General features: G+C 42.9%; 1 protein-coding gene across 1 annotated transcript in view; it reads left to right on the top strand.

The window, feature by feature from the left end:
• LOC141273765 (protein ELYS-like) overlaps window positions 1-20,899 on the top strand; it is a 113,549-nt gene that overhangs the window by 38,503 nt on the left and 54,147 nt on the right. The window contains exons 12-22 of the mRNA XM_073686103.1: window positions 1,695-1,823; window positions 1,900-1,990; window positions 2,093-2,182; window positions 5,946-6,086; window positions 6,725-6,829; window positions 8,583-8,676; window positions 9,604-9,721; window positions 13,252-13,303; window positions 13,561-13,721; window positions 20,136-20,323; window positions 20,460-20,604. Coding sequence (XP_073542204.1) covers window positions 1,695-1,823; window positions 1,900-1,990; window positions 2,093-2,182; window positions 5,946-6,086; window positions 6,725-6,829; window positions 8,583-8,676; window positions 9,604-9,721; window positions 13,252-13,303; window positions 13,561-13,721; window positions 20,136-20,323; window positions 20,460-20,604 — 1,314 coding nt within the window. The remainder of the gene's footprint in view (window positions 1-1,694; window positions 1,824-1,899; window positions 1,991-2,092; window positions 2,183-5,945; window positions 6,087-6,724; window positions 6,830-8,582; window positions 8,677-9,603; window positions 9,722-13,251; window positions 13,304-13,560; window positions 13,722-20,135; window positions 20,324-20,459; window positions 20,605-20,899) is intronic.

The following is a 20,899-nucleotide window of genomic DNA, read 5'->3' as shown; positions in this document are numbered from 1 at the left end:
AAATCAACTATGCAAAATAGTAGAAAGCCAGTAACATCAGCAATATACACGAAAATCTGTGGAAAAAATTGTGCACAGTATCAAGAAACTGACAGATTTCTAGTCCTAACATTCTAAATATACTAGAGATTCTACAGACTGGATTTCATAAAGGCCTAAGAGCTAGCACCCTAAAAGTGCAAATTGCAGCCTGTGGAGACACTGGGTCTTTCATGGGCATAATACTACTCAGACAACACAGGGTGAGAGTAAAACAGTGTGGCAATACTTTATTAAACCACCAATAACACCAAGGCGGATGGGAGAAATACAAGCATCGTCAACGATCCATACCTAAGGCTCTAGACGACTGCATTACCGTCAGGCTAGATCCAGCTTTTTTTTACCAAAAGTAGTAACTTTTCATATGAGCAAGGAAATAGTCTTACCCTCTTTTTGCCAAGGCCATAAAAATAATCAAGAACTGACTTCACTCCCTGGATGTCAGGAGAGTAGTCCTCCATTACTTGGAGACAACAAAGGACTGGCGAGTAGACCCTAACCTGTTCGTACAGTTTGCAGGCAAAAACCAGGGGAAAAAGACATCAAAAACAGTGCTGGCAAGGTGGGTTAGGTCAGTGAGAAGTCTGACCTGTTCGTCTGAAGGAAGATCCTCTCTGGATAACATCAGGGCCCATTTGGCTAAAGCAGTAGCCACATCACGGGCAGAACGAGCAGGGGCCTCGGTGGACCAGATTTGCAGAGCTGCAACATGGACAAGCCTGAACATCTTTTGCAGACACTATAAACTGGACATTCTATCAGGCTAAAAAATGGCCTTCAGAAGAAAGTCCTCAAAGTAGTTGTCCCACCCTGAATGTATACTCTGGTATTCTCCTGATGGTGATGTCAGGAGGGACATTCTGGAAAGTAAGCATTAGTCCACCGGTAATAGGTTTTCCAGGAGTCCATCATGACAGCACCTATTACATTCCCTCCCTAACATTCCAGTCTGCGTCTGTGAAGGTAACATAGATAGAAGGAAACTAAATAAAATAGAGTGCGTCCGTCATGGTGTGGTACTTGGAAAATTACTGGGGTTTGGGTGGAGGGAGAGCCTTTTATCCTCTTGTGTGTTCCTGTCCCTATCAAGGATACGAAGGACGACCTCCTGATAGGTTTTCCAGGAGTCCATCATGACAACACTATTACCGGTAGGACTAATGCCTACTTGTCTTGCAGGCTGAGTTAGGGGCATGTATACAGCATTGTTATACTGCTGTATATCAGGGCTGGAAGGTGGTGGTCTTACCTCATATGGTAAAAACCTGTTGACAGGGTCCCTATAATGAGTAACTAAACCTTCACTCTAAGTCTGGTGTAAAAAGCCTTGAAAAGTCGCAACATTTTTGTACAACACGAGGCTGCTCAAAAATTTAGCAACTTTTGTCATTTTCACACCCAAATCTACCAGCTACAAAAGGTTGGAGAGACGGAGTTTGGCAACCCCCCCCCCTGTTTGTAAATTTTATGATGAGCTTATGGTGTTCCATCAAGACAAGCGTGAAAAACGCCCGTCTTAATGAATTGGTGCTTTTAATGCTTCATGTAGATTCATTTCCAATATAAAGTGATGGTGAACTCTAGGTATATACTTAGTTACAATGTTGGTTGTCCTAGCGGTGAAGATATCATACTGCATTATTTGTTTTAAGACTCTGCACTACTTAAAGAATATTGGATCATCTTTGAATGAAGAGATTGCAGATGGTTATACCAGATGCTTAGTAGCTGGTCTCCTGTCTCCAAGCCTTGCTGATGTTCAGCCTTCCAGCCTGACTCGGGTAAGCTCCCCTTACTGCCATGTTGTATTTCACTTCCTATAAAATTCAGCCTTTACAGCTTTTATCTGATACCTAGGAAGAACAGCTACAAGCTGTGTTATCAGCTGCCATTGAAACTAGCTCCATCAGTCTTTTAACTCGTTGTATCAAGCAATGGATTGTAGAAGGTAAGTGTAAACAACAAAAAATGTATTCACATTTCTATTTGTGCAAAATACACTATTTTGACTTTTCTCACCTGGTTCTGACTTGTGTAATTCACTTTGAAGAGAAACCCAGGTCAGCTCCAAACCTTCGCTTTGTGCTTGAATGGACGTGGGATAAAGTGGTCCTTACGAAAACCAATTTTGACAGAATTGGTAAGTTTTTGTATTGTTTTTTTGTAAGTATATACTGTACATGAGGTAATGGCTCTTATATATATGTCAATGGTAGTGTCCCTGCCTTTAATGTGAGATCGCATGCTGAGCTCTCATCTTTCCCTGCACTTGATGGCTGATTTAATCAGCCATCAAGTGCCTCCGCAGATGCAGCTGTTCTCCACCCGCGGCTGTTAACCTGTTAAATCCCGCCGACAATCGCTGATAGTGGGATTTAACACTTGCCCACCACAAGCATGTCATGTGATCGCGAGGTGCCAATGGGTTGCCATGACAGCCGGGGGTCTGCTGACCCACGTGCCTGACAGTGTGAATATCCTGTGACCATTGTCTCGTGGCCATCACTCATAGGAGAATCATCATTTCCGCAATACATGCTGGAGCACTGCAAAAATATGCAATAAGAGGCAATCAAAGCATCGCGTCTAACCCAAAATGGTATCAATGAAAACATCAGCCCAGAGCGCAAAAATAAGCCAACACCCAGATCCCGAAAAATGAAGAAAACATTACAAGTCTCTGAAAATGGCGACAAGTGATATTATTTTTGTTTTTTTTTAAAAAAAATTTCCAGTTTAGGAAAAAAAAAAAACCTGCATGTTTGGTAGCTGCGTACTTGTATTGATCTGGGGAATCATATTGCTAGGTCAGTTTTACAATATATAGGGAACATGGTAAATAAAAAAAACAATTGTGGAATTGTACTTTTTTTTTGCAGTTTCTCCGTATTTGCAGTTTTTGACTCGTTTTCCAGTACACTATGTGGTAGAATGGTGTCATTAAAAAGTACAAGGATGCATGATGGGATTAGATACACCAGTCTGGGGCGTATTGCGCATGATTGAATTGGATACACAGGTCTGGGGTGTACTGTGCATGATAGGATTAGATACACCGGAGTGTATTGTTCATGATGGGATTGGATGCATCACTGTGGGGCGTATTGCGCATGATGGGATTGGATACACCGGTCTGGGGTGTATTGTGCATGTCTGGAGCGTATCTCACATTTTGTTGCTCACTGTCAGTGATACTGACAAGTAGACTGTCACCGAGGATGGCCGGCAGCTCCGATTCTGTTAGTTGGTGCTGCTCGCTGTATCATAAGCTGGAGATAGATATGTGACCCTTTTGCCATAGAAGTGGACGGAGCGGGGTCACGCTTGCCACCACTGCTGCCATAGAAGTGGACGGAGCGGGGTCTTGTATTACACCACTGCTCCCTTAGAAATGTGTGAACCTGCTCCATCCACTTCTATATGAGCAATGGTGTAATGTGTGACCCTGCTCTATTTACTTGCATGGGAGCAGTAATATAGTGAATGGAGCAGGGTCACACATTAAACCACTGCTCCTATAGAAGCGGACGGAGCACGGTCACACATTACACCTCTACTCCCTTAGAAATGTGTACCCCTGCTCTGTCCACATCTATGGGAGCAGTGGTGTAATAGAATGGATAAATGTCCTGTAAATATATAATTTCACAAGCTCTCTACATATAATAAACTTACACCCTTTAGTGCCTTTCGTTTGGCACTAAAGGGTGTTTACCCTAATAAATGAAGAAAACGACGTGGGGTTCCTCTTATTATTGGTAACCAGCCAAGGTAAAGCAGGCAGCTGCGTGCTGATATTATCAGCCTGGGAAGGTTCCTGGTTATTGGGCCCTTCCCAGCCTAAAAATACCAGCCCACAGCCGCCCTAAAAGTGTTGCATCACATTAGATGCGCCAATTATAGTGGTTTGCCCAGCTCTTCCCGACTGCCCTGGTGCGGTGGCAATCAGGGTTATGGTAGTTGAGTTTGACAGCTGTGATTTGTCAAAAATCACATCTGGCATCAAGCCCTGGTGTTAGTAATGGAGACGTGTCTATCAGACACCCCCACTACTAACCCAGAAAGACAAAAACACAGGCAGAGAAGTACATTTAATTTGAAAAAAACATTCCCCGGCACTTTCTCTGGTTCACCAATCTATTTTGGGGTGGTGGGGGGGGACTCCATGCTGGTCCGCTGTAGTCCAGGTAATCCTCCGTAGTCCACAAATGGAAACCTGAAGAAAATAAAGAGAGAAATAGATAAGACATTAGCCCTCGTTCACCAATTTATTTAAAAAAAAAAGTTCCCATGCAGGTCCGACGTAGTCCATGGCAACGCTCCATAGGCTGTAGCAGCAGCCACTCCAGGTCCCCATGTGCTCCACGAGACCCGGCGGCTGTGATGAGCGGTGATGTAACTACACCGCTCATCAGTCACATAGTGCTCCATACAGTTTAATGGCCCCATATAATAATAATAAGCTTTATATAGCGCCAACATATTCCGCAGCGCTTTACAATTCAGAGGGACATATACAACAGTCATAAGTAACATGGTTAAAGATAATACAATAATTAAAGCAAAAATAATGACGACCCTGCTCGTAAGAGCTTACAATCTACAATGAGGTGTGGGTAACACAAAGTACAGGGGCTTATTTACAATAATGGTCCATATAGTGCTCCATACAGTATAATGGCCCCACATAGTGCCCCTCCCTACAGGGTGATGTCCCCACATAGTGCCCCTCCATCCTGGTGTAAATGGCCCCCATCTATACAATGCATATAGAAAAAAAACACTTGTGTTTACCTTCCCTGTGCGCCCATGCAGCACGGCTTCCTGTTCTGTGTGTTTTGATCAGAGCACAACAGCTTGATGATCTCCCTGCTGTGCTCTGAGCAGGTTGACGGGGAGCACAGCATGTGTATGTGTGTATGTACACACATACACACACACTCTCACTCTCACACACACTCTCACTCTCACACACACACGCGCACACACACACACACTTCTCAAAAAAATAAAGGGAACACTTAAAGAACAGAATATAACGCCAAGTAAATCAAACTTCTGTGAAATCAAACTGTCCACTTATGAAGCCACACTGATTGACAATCAATTTCACATGCTGTTGTGCAAATGGAATAGACAATAGATGGAAATTATTGCCAATTATCAAGACACACTCAATAAAGGAGTGGTTCTGCAGGTGGGGACCACAGACCACATCTCAGTACCAATGCTTTCTGGCTGATGTTTTGGTCACTTTTGAATGTTGGTTGTGCTTTCACACTCATTGTAGCATGAGACGTACTCTATAACCCACAGAAGTTGCTCAGGTAGTGCAGCTCATCCAGGATGGCACATCAATACAAGCTGTGGCAAGAAGGTTTGCTGTGTCTGTCAGCGTAGTGGCCAGAGGCTGGAGGCGCTACCAGGAGACAGGCCAGTACACCAGGAGATGTGGAGGGAGCCGTAGGAGGGCAACAACCCAGCAGCAAGACCGCTACCTCCGCCTTTGTGCAAGAAGGAACAGGAGGAGCACTGCCAGAGCCCTGCAAAATGACCTCCAGCAGGCCACAAATGTGCATGTGTCTGCACAAACGGTCAGAAACCAACTCCATGAGGGTGGTATGAGGGCCCGACATGCACAGATGGGGGTTGTGCTCACAGCCCAACACCGTGCAGGACGCTTGGCATTTGCCACAGAACACCAGGATTAGCAAAGTGGCCACTGGCGCCCTGTGCTCTTCACAGATGAAAGCAGGTTCACACTGAGCACATATGCCAAAGCTGTGATATTTCTATTGTATCAAACTAAGCCCGTGTGTGATCGTAGTGCAGAACTGGAATAAGCCTTCTATGGTAAACATTCATAAGGCCGATCATCAGCTAACGTGTTCTCTCTCCCGCAGGTGCACAGCTTTTTGATGGTTCATGCCATTTCATTGATTCTCAGACACTCCAGTCTCTACACCACTGTCAGCTCCGCCTCAGTAACCTTACAATTGTCTTGAACTGTTTTAGGAAAGAGGCCAAAGAGCTTACAAAACAAGGTACACAAAGGTCTACCTAACGCATCTGTGTTTTGTTTTTCTTTGTTTTTTCATAACAACTCTAATTATAATAATATAAACAAGCTAGAATTTTAAGTTTGCCTATCATCACGAAATCTAAAACTTATAAAAACTATCGACGGATGAAACAAATGGGAATTTGTTCGGTTTTGAGAGCAGTGACCACTCAGCAGTGAGTGTCTGTTGCTGGATTTGCAAGTGGAGTCAGAGGCCGGGCAGTCACAGCTGAAGTGCTACAAGTGCTGAGCTGCCACCATCCTTTCAGATCCAAACTTCTTACATGTCAGCAGGTTTCTCAATCAGTATCAACATTTGAATTAGTTTGTGATTAGGACAAAATGCTAAGAACCCTACAAAAACGTAACTTTTTCTACATAGACCCTTTCCCTCACCATGGGGTGCATTTCATTGAGTTTTTCTAGTACCCAGAAGTTAAGGAAATCAAGTTGACAATTATTCTTCTTGGCTTCTACCCAGTCTAATGCAGTTTTCATTTGTCAGCGGATTTTTGCCCTAGGCAGTATCATCAAATAAGTAATGTGTATCAAATACAGCAAAATATTTTAACGTATTTCCTACATTATTTGACTTGAACATTTCCTATTTTCCTTCATTAGGATTAGTTAACTTAACCAATAAGCTTTCAGTGACCAAGCTCTTAAGTCACTATGCCTCTGTAGTCCTTTGGTTTTGTCGTTGTGGTCTTCTGCCAGATAACCCAGGTAAGGGCTTGCTCCCACTTGCTGTTCAATCCAATAAAAAAATCAGATTGCACTCACCCCAATGTTACCCTATGGTGTAGCTCACATCTGCGATTATTTTCTCATGCGAAAACGATTGTACCCGAGAATTGGATTGTACGCGCCCATATAAGTCTATGGGTGCGTGTGAAACATCACACTGCACTTGGATATCACCCGAGTGCAGTGCGATTCCCGCCGGCAACAGGAGATGGAGAAATGACTTTCTCCGTCCCCTCTCCAGCTGTGCTGCGATCCCCTCATGCGAGAGAATCCGGGCACTGACACTCAGCTAACGCTCCCAGCAGAGCAGGAGCCCACACTCATTAGCATTTCTGATGCCATAAGCTAGTGGGACCCCGGCATAAACCTTCAGGGCAGAAAACATCTCCAATGCACAGCCTTTTTGGGTCCGAGAACAACATGGTCTGATCGAACCAACTCCATGGCCTGCAATAGTACTAAAGACTTACCTTCTGAGACATTTACTTTATATTGAAAGTATGTGCCATAAATAACAACTAGTTGCTGGATCAATTTATAGAGCTCCCACTCGTGAGGAAAATAGAGGTACCATTCTAATTGGTTTGCTGACCAGAAAGTAAGAGACAATGCATTCAGCTCTATACATTGTAGTATACAGTACAGACCAAAAGTTTGGACACACCTTCTCATTTAAAGATTTTTCTGTATTTTCATGACTATGAAAATTGTACATTCACACTGAAGGCATCAAAACTATGAATTAACACATGTGGAATTATATACTTAACAAAAAAGTGTGAAACAACTGAAAATATGTCTTATATTCTAGGTTCTTCAAAGTAGCCACCTTTTGCTTTGATGACTGCTTTGCACACTCTTGACATTCTCTTGATGAGCTTCAAGAGGTAGTCACCGGAAATGGTCTTCCAACAATCTTGAAGGAGTTCCCAGAGATGCTTAGCACTTGTTGGTCCTTTTGCCTTCACTCTGCAGTCCAGCTCACCCCAAACCATCTCGATTGGGTTCAGGTCTGGTGAATGTGGAGGCCAGGTCATCTGGCGTAGCACCCCATCACTCTCTCTCTTGGTCAAATAGCCCTTACACAGCCTGGAGATGTGTTTGGGGTCATTGTCCTGTTGATGCCTTCAGTGTGAATGGACAATTTTCATAGTCATGAAAATACAGAAAAATCTTTCAATGAGAAGGTGTGTCCAAACTTTTTGTCTGTACTGTGTGTAGGACACTGAAACAGTCGAGTGTTTCCCTTCTCCCATCATCTACAATGCATATAAGGGCCAGTCACGCATGTGACATTTCTTCATCTGATCTACTCCTTTCTGTGCTACAGGAATCAGGATTCGCACATTCTGCCACAATACGGCTCCCCCAGAAATGACCCCACAGCACACCATAATTACCTTCCCTTTCAGTGCTATGCCTCGCTGGTCTTCTCCATGACATATAAAATACATATGACCAAGCACATGGTTGAGGGCACACTGAAGGGTATCCTGGGCCACAGATTATGCACTTTTGATCTAGAGCAAGAATTTTTTTTTTAAATTAGCCAATGGCCTTGTTGGATAGGTCATCAAATTTGTTGTGACCGAACAACCCCCTTAACTAATAAATGTTTTGCTGCAATTGTCACGATTTTCTTGACCAAAACAAAATGAATGTACTTTTTGTTTTTCATTTTGCTATATACTTGTGTTTATTCTCCCTTTTTTTTCCTTGTTCATTCGGTCAGATGGAGCCGTGCAGTTGACCAGGCCATACTACAATTATCAACTGGTTCAGCACTACTATGCTGAGCGTCGGAAAAAGCTGGAGCATTTGTCTAGGTAGTGAAAATGTTGCTCTGTTTTCTGTAATACGGACTTCAGTTCCCTACCACTTTTTCTAGTCAGTTTGTCAGAAATCCCTATTGGAGCTCATTCAGACGTCCATAAAAACTGTCTGAGATGGAACTGCAATGCACATTCTGGCCTCTGCTCTCCAGACTCGAGAGTGACCGGCTCATAGAAATACATGAAGCTGTCACGCTTGGGTCTGGAGACCCGCAGCCAGTCTGTGCATTAGCGTCTGTGCTTAGACGTCTGAATAAGCCCTTTGCTGATGGTGGTTTTTTTTTTTTTTCCCTTGACACAAAATTGAAAAATCTAAAGGAAAGAGTCTTGCTCCTTTTATTGGATTTATTCCCCAAAAATTGCATGCTAGGTAACACATTCATCCTTCTCCATCACCCCATTTCTGCCGCATGAAAGTGCACACGTTTTAGTTGGAGCAGAGAGCTTTTGGTGTAAATGCCATCATTGGGACCGGATTGGATTAGGTTCTTCTGTATAGATCAGAGGCTGTTAATTGCTGTCCGACCTACATGTTACTTTGTGCTGCTGGAAAGCCACAATTACAAGGTTCTAGAAGCGCTGGAGTGTCCAGGTCTGACCGTATATAAATGACTCTGGGCTGAATACTTATTGACAACATCCAAATCTGAGACTGTTAAGGGGGAGAAAAAAAGTAACATTTAATTAAATATAAGAAAACATTTTAAATTTGTAAATGTATATGGCCATGATAACAGATGAATAAAACTTCTCAGACATTTTCGGAAGGCAGAGATTACAAAATTAAAAAATTGTTCTGAAGGCCAAACGTGACCCTTGCCTTTAAGGAGTTATACAAACTGATTAATAATATTGCGCAACATTTTTTTTATTGCTTTTAGGGGTATAAAGGTAACACTTTTTATGTTTCCTATGTTACAGAGGTAAATGGAATTCTACCTTGATGATCGATAACCTGATTTCTTGGCTTGGAGAAAGAGTTGAGCATTTATGGAAGAGAGACGGTGGCTCAGGCAAATATCCACCTGCTACCTTGCATGTAAGAAAAACCAATAAGGCAATCTTATGTTTATGCCATAACTGTTTAGTACTGTTCCAATCACTTCAAACCCATTTAACTATACATCACAGGCCAAGTTCTTTCTCTTCCAAAGTGTTAATGCTAATTGGGTGCTGAAGTGGAACTTACAACTGAACCTCATTGAAATGCATGTTCAGTGTAAAACAGCATGGAAAGTATCTGATCTGTTTCTGCTGTGGACTCTTCATTATGATCAGTAAAGGTTCTGGTGTGTGGTCCTCTTTAAGCGTTTGAAAACATTTTCATACCATCTTTTTATCGATTACTTCAATAAATTCTTGGATGTTAGAAGCTGGAACATTTTTCCCTCCTTTTTTCCATTGCAGTTTTAGACCTTTATACTTTATCCGGTAGCTTTAACAAAAGTTATTGGATATATCGCTACTATTTCAAATGTCTGCCTCTGAAGTTGATGTAAAGTTCCTAATGCTTAGCGGGCAACAGAAGGTTGTCCAGCAACTCAATGAAATAACTTTTATTCCTCATCCATCTCCGCCGGTCATCGATCCACCAAGGCTGATGCTGCAGTGGAGTGCTATTGAGCCCCTAATCCGTAGAGGTTCCTGAAGGGTTTAGCCTGTGGACTTCCAAAAAAAAATTGGAAGGATGAGTATTATAACCCACCCTCCCCCAAATCGCACTGTTGCCTACTGAATTGCTCCTCCAAACCTCTGCCTTAGGGGCTTCCTCCTGGGTTTGTTTGGGGATTGTCTCCTTTTTATTTCCTAATTTTCAAAATCTAATTTGTAGTGCTATATCATAAAACTATTTTATCTCGCTCTCCCTGCTCGGGATAATCTGAGGCTTGACTTTTTGTTGTCAATGGGCACTTTTCACGCTGTTTGTGGGACGGTCACTTTTTTTTTTTACTGGCTTTCAGTCCTGGGCTTCTCCTTTGCCTCCATCTGATCTTCCTGTTCGTCTACACCTCCTTTCTACAGCTCCAGCCACCTTTCTGCTGCCAACATAATTTTGGGACGCAGTTCTGTGATTTTACGGCTCTTGAACCTCTCCCTGGTACTTTTAGGCGTCGTCCTGGTCCTATTTAATTTTTTTCTATGTGCCATGTCCTTTTCCAAGGGAGAACTTATTTTAGGAAGCTTTCCCCCTGTTGCACTGGTCACCTATTTTGTTTGTTTGCTCTGTGACAAATGTTTATCATGTGGTCAGTGAGGCTGCCTTAACGCTTCGCCTACTCACAACCCCTTAGATTCCCCTAAAGAACTGAGCAGCATGTGCCAGATCTTTGACTTTGGCTCAAAGTAACCTGGCCACCCTCTCCCAGTCCACAGTTGATTTCTCTAGATCGCTTGCTAGCCCAACTTGCGTGTCAATGTTTTCTTTCCTAAGTCGAGTAATTCTGCCCTGTCTCACATAGAAATTGAGGCGCATACTTCCCTATGCACAGATGCTTTCACAAGACATAGGATTTCTTCCCACACATCCTCTGGCATTCCTCGGACAGTGCCACCGCGGATGAGATTGCGTCTGCCCCTGCCTAGTCTGATTCTCCAGGGGTTACCTCTGAGTGATTCTGAGTCTGAGCAGAATACTAAGCTAGCCTCTGCATTGCATGACCTTTGCTGGGCAATGAGGGCCACCCTCGAAGTCAAGTAAGTAGTGTCCTCCTCTCCTTCCCAAAAAGTAGTTTCCTTCCGTCAAGTCCGGCAACCATTCTCTTTTCCAACCATGAAGACTTGGTGATGCTCTTACCAAAGAATGGCAGTACGGACTGACTCGTGCCTTCCTCTAGGAGGTTTGAGGTAATTTTCTCCTTGCAGAGTAATTAGTTGTCAAATTTTCTATACCTCCCTCTGTTGAAGCCCAGGTAGCTAGTGTCTAGAGCCACTACCTTGCTCTTCTCTCATTCAGTATCCCTCAGATAAAAGTTCAGGACTCTAAAAAGTGGCAGCAAGTTGATGTCATGCTTCTGTGGCGTGTCTCGTATTTCTTTACAAAAGGTGTGATTTCTTGTGGCAATAACCTCCATTGATAGCGTGCCTGAGCACACTTCCCTTTCCTGCGGGGCTCTCTTATTTTGTTCCCTATCAGGACAAGCTGTTCTTGTTCTCTGTGCTACATTGTTTTCCAAAAGTTGATCAAGTCATTCCCCATTAATGATAACATTGTTCTCCCCTCCTTGTGCCTATCCTCCTGCTGGTCCCTGTGAGTGTTTTCCCTCTGTCTAGATATGGTCAGAGCCATTAGGGCCTATCTTTCTTATGGAAATCTTCCAGAGATCCAATTCTCTTTTTGTGATCCCTGATGGGTCACACTAGGCTGGTCAACCTCCAAGACAACCATTCCCATATTGATCAGTTTCGCTATTATGCAAGCTAACAAGACCAAGGGTAAATCTCCACTGTTCAAGATTACTGCTGATTCCACAAGGTTGGTCGGAGCCTCCTGGGCAGTCTGGTTGGCTGCTATCTGGCCTCTGTCCACACTTTTTGTAAAATTTTACAAGATTTACACTATGGCTTCTGCCAACTTGTGATATATGGTGCTGCAGTCTGGTATGCGGTTTGTTATTTGTTGTTTTTCCCCAACCATTGGGCGTTCTCTGGGATGCTCACGGTCCTGTAACTCGCAATTATAGAATTGTGAAAATTGCATTTTTCTTACTGTAAAATCCCTTTCTCATTGAATATACTGGGTCACATTGCTGTTGTCTTCCCATTTTTCAGTACTTTATATGGTATGTTGAACATCTTTTTTGATTTTTTTTCTTATTCTTTCAATATAGTAGTATGAAAAATTTAAAAAAAAAGTAAAGCTGAAACTTACAAATGTTCAATTTCTTCATAATAGTCCTATGCTACTTTTTATCTCCCTAAAGCATCTCTCTCAACTAGTTTTAACCGGACAGCCCCTTTATCACTTATTTGCAGTATGGGTGATGACTTGCTAATCGGTTGGTGTCTGGGTGTTGGGACCCACACCAACGTGGAACTTTCATTCCCAAAGAGGAACATTTATCCCCGATTAGAAATGGAGCATCATATCGGATGGCTGCCCCTATAATCATGCACAGAAAATATGATAGTCATACAACTTAACTCGGAAGAAGAATGATATACGATATGGTATTATTTACCCCTTCACAACATCTGCCATATATGTACGGCACTTAGGGTAGTGCATTCCCGCAAACTGCTGTTCATGTACGCCGCTGCGAGGTCCTGTCACTGCGCTGAATCACGATGGCTGCTGTCTCTTACAGCTGACCATCCCTGCACGTTGTCAGTTGTCATTCCAGTAACTTGGGTATCTATGGTTATGATAAATCATATAGTGAGTTAGTTGCTAGTGGTATTATCCATGGATGCACATGAGGTAAGCGACATAGTGAATCTGAAGAACTATACTTAATTTTTAATTGGAGGTATTTGCTAATATTATAACTACTGCTTGATCTTTGAGATGGGAATACCCCTTTTTAACTTTTTTCGTTCTTGCTAACTGATCTTTAACACTGTGTGTTGCAGGCACTTCTAGACGTGTATCTACTAGAAGATACAGATGAAATAAACAAACACAATTGTATCCTTTTTCCGTTTACCAGATGACCTAAAACAAAAAGGTCTCATGATTTCCACCATATTTGTGATTTATGCCAGACAAAGGCGTATGGTTTAGTGGAAAAGGCCTGGCTTAAAGTGCAACACTGTGGGCCAAAAGTTCACCAATTTCTTTCACAAATTAAGCTAGAGTTCTCTTGTCTAAACCAAAACATATAGTTTTGTGCAAAACATTTATAATTATTTACAAGACTATGTATTGCAAATAACCTTAACCACTTGTATACCAGATGGTCTATTTTTTGTTGGATGTCATGTACTCGTTCTCAGATAAGCCGGATTCTTCCATAGAATCATTTCCCGCAGCTTTTTCCATCCCTTGTGGTCTAATAAAACTTACTCAAGGCTTTTGGCTTCTGGATCACAATGATTATCAGGTATTGTTTTTACTGTTTACTTGTATTTTTAATTATTATAGTACCCTTAAGGTTGTGTAGATATCTGGGCTGGTAATATCATCCTGGTAATTCTACTGAACTCAACCGGTTCAGTAAAAATACCTTTTCACTTTGCTTTATAAAGAAGAAACCCCTTCAGAAATGCTGATATGTAGCTGATCTGGCTCTAATAGAAAACGGAGAATTTAGAGTTTTGTCCTTCCACACAATCCATACCATTTTACTTCAGATACACACTTCATTTACAGGGGTTGTCCACTACCGACAAACCCTTAACTCCATTCCCCCTAGAAATGAAAAGTAATGTATATTAGTCTTCCGCAACGGTTGGCAGTCAAGCGAGATAGGCGCTGCTATTCCTGGCAGGTGACATTGTTGTTTCACATGACTGCCGCAGCAAATCCGCAGCGTATTGACTGCAGCCTTTACTATTTTGTCAGAGCAGACGTCTGCGATTCTTGTCTTGTGTCCACATCAACCTGTCACCCGCTGGGAACTACAGCATCGTCATTGCTCAAGGCGCTGCGGCAATTGAATATACAGTGTGTGTCTATGTATATATAGTCTATAATTGATATTATGTATGTTAAAGGGTTTGGGACTTTAATATTGATTCACAATCTTTAGGATAGGTCACCAGTTTCCAATCATTGGGGGTGAGACTCTCCACACCCCCACTTATCAGCTCTTCCAGTTGCCAGTGGCAGCCAGACGTACTCAGTTGTGAAGCGGAATTACACAGTCCGACAACTGCACAGTAGTCTTCCGTGTACTGTACAGGCGGCAAATGTGTAGTACCAGGTTGTGGCCACTTTATAGTTGATGGCGCTGTGCAGCTCCACAGCTGACACTTAAAGCATCTGATTGGTGGGGGGGGAGTTAAATGTCACACCCCCAGCATTCAGATATTGATGACCTATCGTAACGATAATCCGTCACTAGCAAAGTCCCAGACAACTGCTTTTAAGGATTTTATTACTCATTTCTCTGAGCTGCCGGCTTCTGCACATCTTTAAGGTAACCTGTCACCTCCAAAAAAATATGCTATTTATCTGCATATATAGTGGTAATCTGCAGGTAAGTGGCTATGGAATCATGTCTGGAAAGCTTACTGGAGAAAGGGATGAAAAAAAGTTAATTTTCCAGAATTAGGACATGAATTCACATCCTAGGAAGGGGTCCGCATGTGTGGAGGGGACTTAGGAGCTGAGCGTCTTCCACACTTGGCTAATGCTGGCTGTAAGACATAGCTGACATCAGTCTCTAACAGCCGCTGCCGGAGAGAAGTTTCCGTTGCGATGGTTACCAATTTAAACACTGCTGCCAATCTGGTGGGGACCGATTAGTTACTATGACAGCCGGTGGTATGCTGAAGATTCTGTCATTGTCCTCTTAATACCACGATCTCAACTACAGTGGGGAAAAAAAGTATTTAGTCAGCCACCAATTGTGCAAGTTCTCCCACTTAAAAAGATGCGAGAGGCCTGTAATTGTCATCATAGGTAGACCTCAACTATGAGAGACAAAATGAGAAAACAAATCCTGAAAATCACATTGTCTGATTTGGAAAGATTTTTTTTTTAAATTTTGGTGGAAAATAAATATTTGGTCAATAACAAAAGTTCATCTCAATACTTTGTTATATATCCTTTGTTGGCAATGACAGAGGTCAAACGTTTTCTGTAAGTCTTCACAAGGTTGGCACACACTGTTGCTGGTATGTTGGCCCTTTCCTCCATGCAGATCTCCTCTAGAGCAGTGATGTTTTGGGGCTGTCGCTGGGCAACACGGACTTTCAACTCCCTCCAAAGATTTTCTATAGAGTTTAGATCTGGAGACTGGCTAGGCCACTCCAGGACCTTTAAAAATGCTTCTTACGAAGAAACTTCTTCTTTGCCCTGGCGGTGTGCTTAGTATCATGGTCATGCTGAAAGACCCAGCCACGTTTCATCTTCAATGCCCTTGCTGATGGAAGGAGGTTTTCACTCAAAATCTCATGATACTTGGCCCCATTCATTCTTTCTTGTACACGGATCAGTCGCCCTGGTCCCTTGGCAGAGAAACAGCCCCAAAGCATGACGTTGCAACCCCCATGCTTCACAGTAGGTATGGTGTTCTTTGGATGCAACTCCACATTCTTTCTCCTCCAAACACGCTGAGTTGTGCTTCTACCAAACAGTTCTACTTTGGTTTCAGATGACCATATGACATTCTCCCAATACTCTTCTGGATCATCCAAATGCTCTCTAGCAAACTTCAGACGGGCCCGGACATGTAATGGCTTATGCAGGGGGACACGTCTGGCACTTCAGGATCTGAGTCCCTGGTGGCGTAGTGTGTTACTGATGGTAGCCTGTAAAGTTGGTCCCAGCTATCTGCAGGTCATTCACTAGGTCCCCCCGTGTGGTTCTGGGATTTTTGCTCACCATTCTGGAGATCATTTTAACCCCACGGGGTGAGATCTTGTGTGGAGCCCCAGATGGAGGGAGAATATCCGTGGTCTTTGTATGTGTTCCATTTTCTGATTATTGCTCCCACAGTTGATTTCTTCACACCAAGCTGCTTGCCTATTGCAGATTCAGTCTTCCCAGCCTAGTGCAGGGCTACAATTTTGTTTCTGGTGTCCTTCGCCAGCTCTTTCGTCTTCACCGTAGTGAAGTTTGGAGTGTGACTGTTTGAGGTTATGGACAGGTGTCTTTTATAATGATAGCAAGTTCAAACAGGAGCCAGTACTACAGGTAATGAGTGGAGGACAGAGGAGCCTCTTAAAGAAGAAGTTACAGGTCTGTGAGAGCCAGAAATCTTGCTTGTTTGTAATTGACCAAATACTTATTTTCCACCAAAATGTGAAAAAAAAAATCTTTCCAAATCAGACAATGTGATTTTCAGGATTTGTTTTGTCATGTTGTCTCTCATAGTTGAGGTCGACCTATGATGTCAGTTACAGGCCTCTCATCTTATTAAGTGGGAGAACTTGCACAATTGGTGACTAAATACTTTTTCCCCACTGTATATACTGCATTACTGTATGTGCTATAAACGATCACCGGTTTCACAAAAATGTGAATAAAAAGTTTTTAAAAGTTGAATAAATTAAAATCGCCCCCTTTTCCTCAGTTTAAAAATAAAGGAACAAAAACATTTGTTGTTGCTGCATTCATAAAAGTACAGTCCATTAAAATACGTAACGAATTAACCCATTAGTGAACTCCATAAAAAAAAAAAGCTAGAATTTCATTTTTTTGGGTCACCTCACCAACCTGGAAAAAAGTAATTAATAAGCAAACCGTGCATTATATGTACACAAAATTGGTTTCAATAAAAATGTCAGGATAGCACTCAAGAGTCTAGGAAAATGGCAACACAAAATAATGTTTTGCTTTCTAAGACCACTTAGAGGACCGGTCACCAAATTTTCCATGTTCAACTGGATATAATAATGGTTGCACAGCAGTATAAAATGTTTGTTTTGTGTTTTTTTTCCTCTTTTTTTTTTTTTCTTAAATTTTACCCCTAATGAGTTATCACAGAGATGTCACTGGTGACGTATGGTTCTTACACCTGTATGATGCTGACCAATCCATAAGCCGGCAGCAACATAGCAAACACGCCCCACCATAGCGTAGAGCAGGTTTGTCAGTGAGTAGGATGTAATCCCGTTTATGTCTGCAGTGCGATCAGTGATTAGAAAAGAGCTGACAGAAGGGTTTATGGGACACATTTAAAGGGAACCGGTCACCCCCCCCGGTGATATCAGACCTCTACTATGGGCATGCAGGTGATAGAAAAGTAACTCTATACTACCTGTATGGCCCATAGTAGAGGTCTGATGGGAATCTGTCACCCCCCCCGGTGATATCAGACCTCTACTATGGGCATGCAGGTTATAGAAAAGTAACTCTATACTACCTGTATGGCCCATAGTAGAGGTCTGATGGGAATCTGTCACCCCCCCCGGTGATATCAGACCTCTACTATGGGCATGCAGGTGATAGAAAAGTAACTCTATACTACCTGTATGGCCCATAGTAGAGGTCTGATGGGAACCTGTCACCCCCCCCGGTGATATCAGACCTCTACTATGGGCATACAGGTGATAGAAATGTAACTCTATACCTACCTGTATGGCCCATAGTAGAGGTCTGATGGGAAACGGTCACCCCCCCGGTGATATCAGACCTCTACTATGGGCATGCAGGTTATAGAAAAGTAACTCTATACTACCTGTATGGCCCATAGTAGAGGTCTGATGGGAAATCCGGCAACCCCCCCCCCGGTGATATCAGACCTCTACTATGGGCATGCAGGGTATAGAAAAGTAACTCTATACTACCTGTATGGCCCATAGTAGAGGTCTGATGGGAATCTGTCACCCCCCCGGTGATATCAGACCTCTACTATGGGCATGCAGGTTATAGAAAAGTAACTCCATACTACCTGTATGGCCCATAGTAGAGGTCTGATGGGAATCTGTCACCCCCCCCGGTGATATCAGACCTCTACTATGGGCATGCAGGTTATAGAAAAGTAACTCTATACTACCTGTATGGCCCATAGTAGAGGTCTGATGGGAACCTGTCACACACCCACCCCCCCTGGTGATATCAGACCTCTACTATGGGCATACAGGTGATAGAAATGTAACTCTATACCTACCTGTATGGCCCATAGTAGAGGTCTGATGGGAATCTGTCACCCCCCCGGTGATATCAGACCTCTACTATGGGCATGCAGGTTATAGAAAAGTAACTCTATACTACCTGTATGGCCCATAGTAGAGGTCTGATGGGAACCTGTCACACACCCACCCCCCCTGGTGATATCAGACCTCTACTATGGGCATACAGGTGATAGAAATGTAACTCTATACCTACCTGTATGGCCCATAGTAGAGGTCTGATGGGAACCTGTCACCCCCCCGGTGATATCAGACCTCTACTATGGGCATGCAGGTTATAGAAAAGTAACTCTATACTACCTGTATGGCCCATAGTAGAGGTCTGATGGGAATCTGTCACCCCCCCGGTGATATCAGACCTCTACTATGGGCATGCAGGGTATAGAAAAGTAACTCTATACTACCTGTATGGCCCATAGTAGAGGTCTGATGGGAATCTGTCACCCCCACCGGTGATATCAGACCTCTACTATGGGCATGCAGGTTATAGAAAAGTAACTCCATACTACCTGTATGGCCCATAGTAGAGGTCTGATGGGAATCTGTCACCCCCCCGGTGATATCAGACCTCTACTATGGGCATGCAGGTTATAGAAAAGTAACTCTATACTACCTGTATGGCCCATAGTAGAGGTCTGAAGGGAATCTGTCACCCCCCCGGTGATATCAGACCTCTACTATGGGCATGCAGGTTATAGAAAAGTAACTCTATACTACCTGTATGGCCCATAGTAGAGGTCTGATTGCAGAGATATGTGTTTTTATAAAAGCACGTTTTCTATCCCCTGTATGGCCATATTAGAGGTCTGCTATCTCCCAGGGGGTGGCAGATTCCCTTTAAACTCCGCTGTACTGCCCCTCCCTGCACACTGCCACTCATGCAGGAGGTTAGGCTAGAAGAGGTACATCGCACACTGAGAAACCTGCTCTAAGCTATGGTGGGGGGTGTTCTTTATATGCTTTGTTGCTGCCTGCTTATGATTGGAGGAAAAGTGCACAACCCCCTGTGGAAACAAGAACACCCCCTTGCACTTAACAATTGTTAACTTGTTAGGTGCAAAATACATTGCTAATATCATCGCAACAGAGCCAAAATGAGAAAAAAAACATATTTATTCCTCACTGCAACCATTGTGTCCAGTTACACATGAAACATGTTCTCAAAGTCTCTAGTTAAATATAGAGAAATTGCTGCATGTTTGGTATCACTGTAATCGGACTGCCGTCAACCGCCAAATGAACACCCTCAAAAAAAATAAAATCCAATAATGGAGGATTGGGATGCATTTTTTTTCCTCCATTTGAACCCACTTGAAGCTTGTTTTACCATTATTCAGTATATTGTGTGGTAAAATGATTGGCACTATTCAAAATTAAAATTTGTCCTGTAAAAAATAAGCCCTCATACATTTTTTGATGGCGAAAGGTAAAAAAAATGACTGCAAAAATAAAAAAATCACCATGCCCTGAAAGGGTTAAGTTTTATTGTAGATTTTTTTCCTTTTTCTTTGCTCTCTTCCATAGGATGGTGCAGGGAGCTGCTAGTCCATACAGTGAGCGTGACTGGAATCACTGTCCCTGCAGTTGACGCTCTGCAGAGCAGCCAGTCAGTCTGCAGAGGGCCATTATTACCACTCATTTTGCAGAGAAATATGTTTTTTGGAGGTGATAGGTTCCCTTTAAGAAAGAATAACAGATCTTTTTTCCACTTCTAGAATTCAGTGGACTGTCTGCTCCATCCTGCCACAAGTAAGGTAATGCCATGGCAGCACAATCTGATTATAGAGACCTTAATGTGCCATGGAGACCACAGACTGGCCCTACGCTATATTCTAGCTATGAAGCCTCCAATATTCAACAGTGCAGAGGTCAAACGTCACATGACTGTATTTTTAGAAAACAGGTAAGTTTTGTTGCCTTTGTCACATGTTAATTTCTAGTTGTCTTTAGACAATTAAAGAATCATGATGAATTGGGGCACAGCGATAGGTTTATGGTATCCACTGGCTGTATATTTAATGACCTATCACAATTTGTAGGCACATTTTTGAGGCCTGGAATCTGCAAAAGCTCCACTCCAGCCGATTGAATGTTGAAGAGCTGCTGAAACATATGTATGAAACATGTCAAGAAATGGGGCTTGTGGAAGATTTGCTGAAGCTTGCCTTCACAGATTCTGAACAAGTAAGAGGCCATAAAGCCAGCATAACCATGACTGTAGAAAGTTTCTTTACTCTGTCTGTCTCGTTCTCGCTATCGCAGCTTTTAGAAGCCCTCTCCCACCCAATCAGCACCCCTGCGACACAAACACGGGCTCCTGATGGCAGTCATGGCAATCTGAGGTCAAATAATGACCTCCGTCTGCCAGCTACAGTGGCCTGTTAGACCATGCAAGAAGGATGGCCTAAAAGTCTTTTGTTTGTGTAACACTGACAGGTGTAATGCATTATCCCAGTGATCAGAGTAATAAAAGGTAAAA

Source organism: Phyllobates terribilis, unplaced genomic scaffold (assembly GCF_046119375.1).
Source record: "Phyllobates terribilis strain yellow unplaced genomic scaffold, ASM4611937v1 Scaffold_5__5_contigs__length_657084704, whole genome shotgun sequence".
Lineage (NCBI taxonomy): Eukaryota > Metazoa > Chordata > Amphibia > Anura > Dendrobatidae > Phyllobates > Phyllobates terribilis.
The sequence above is the reverse complement of the archived record's forward strand: the minus strand, read 5'-3'. Positions and strand labels throughout refer to the sequence as shown.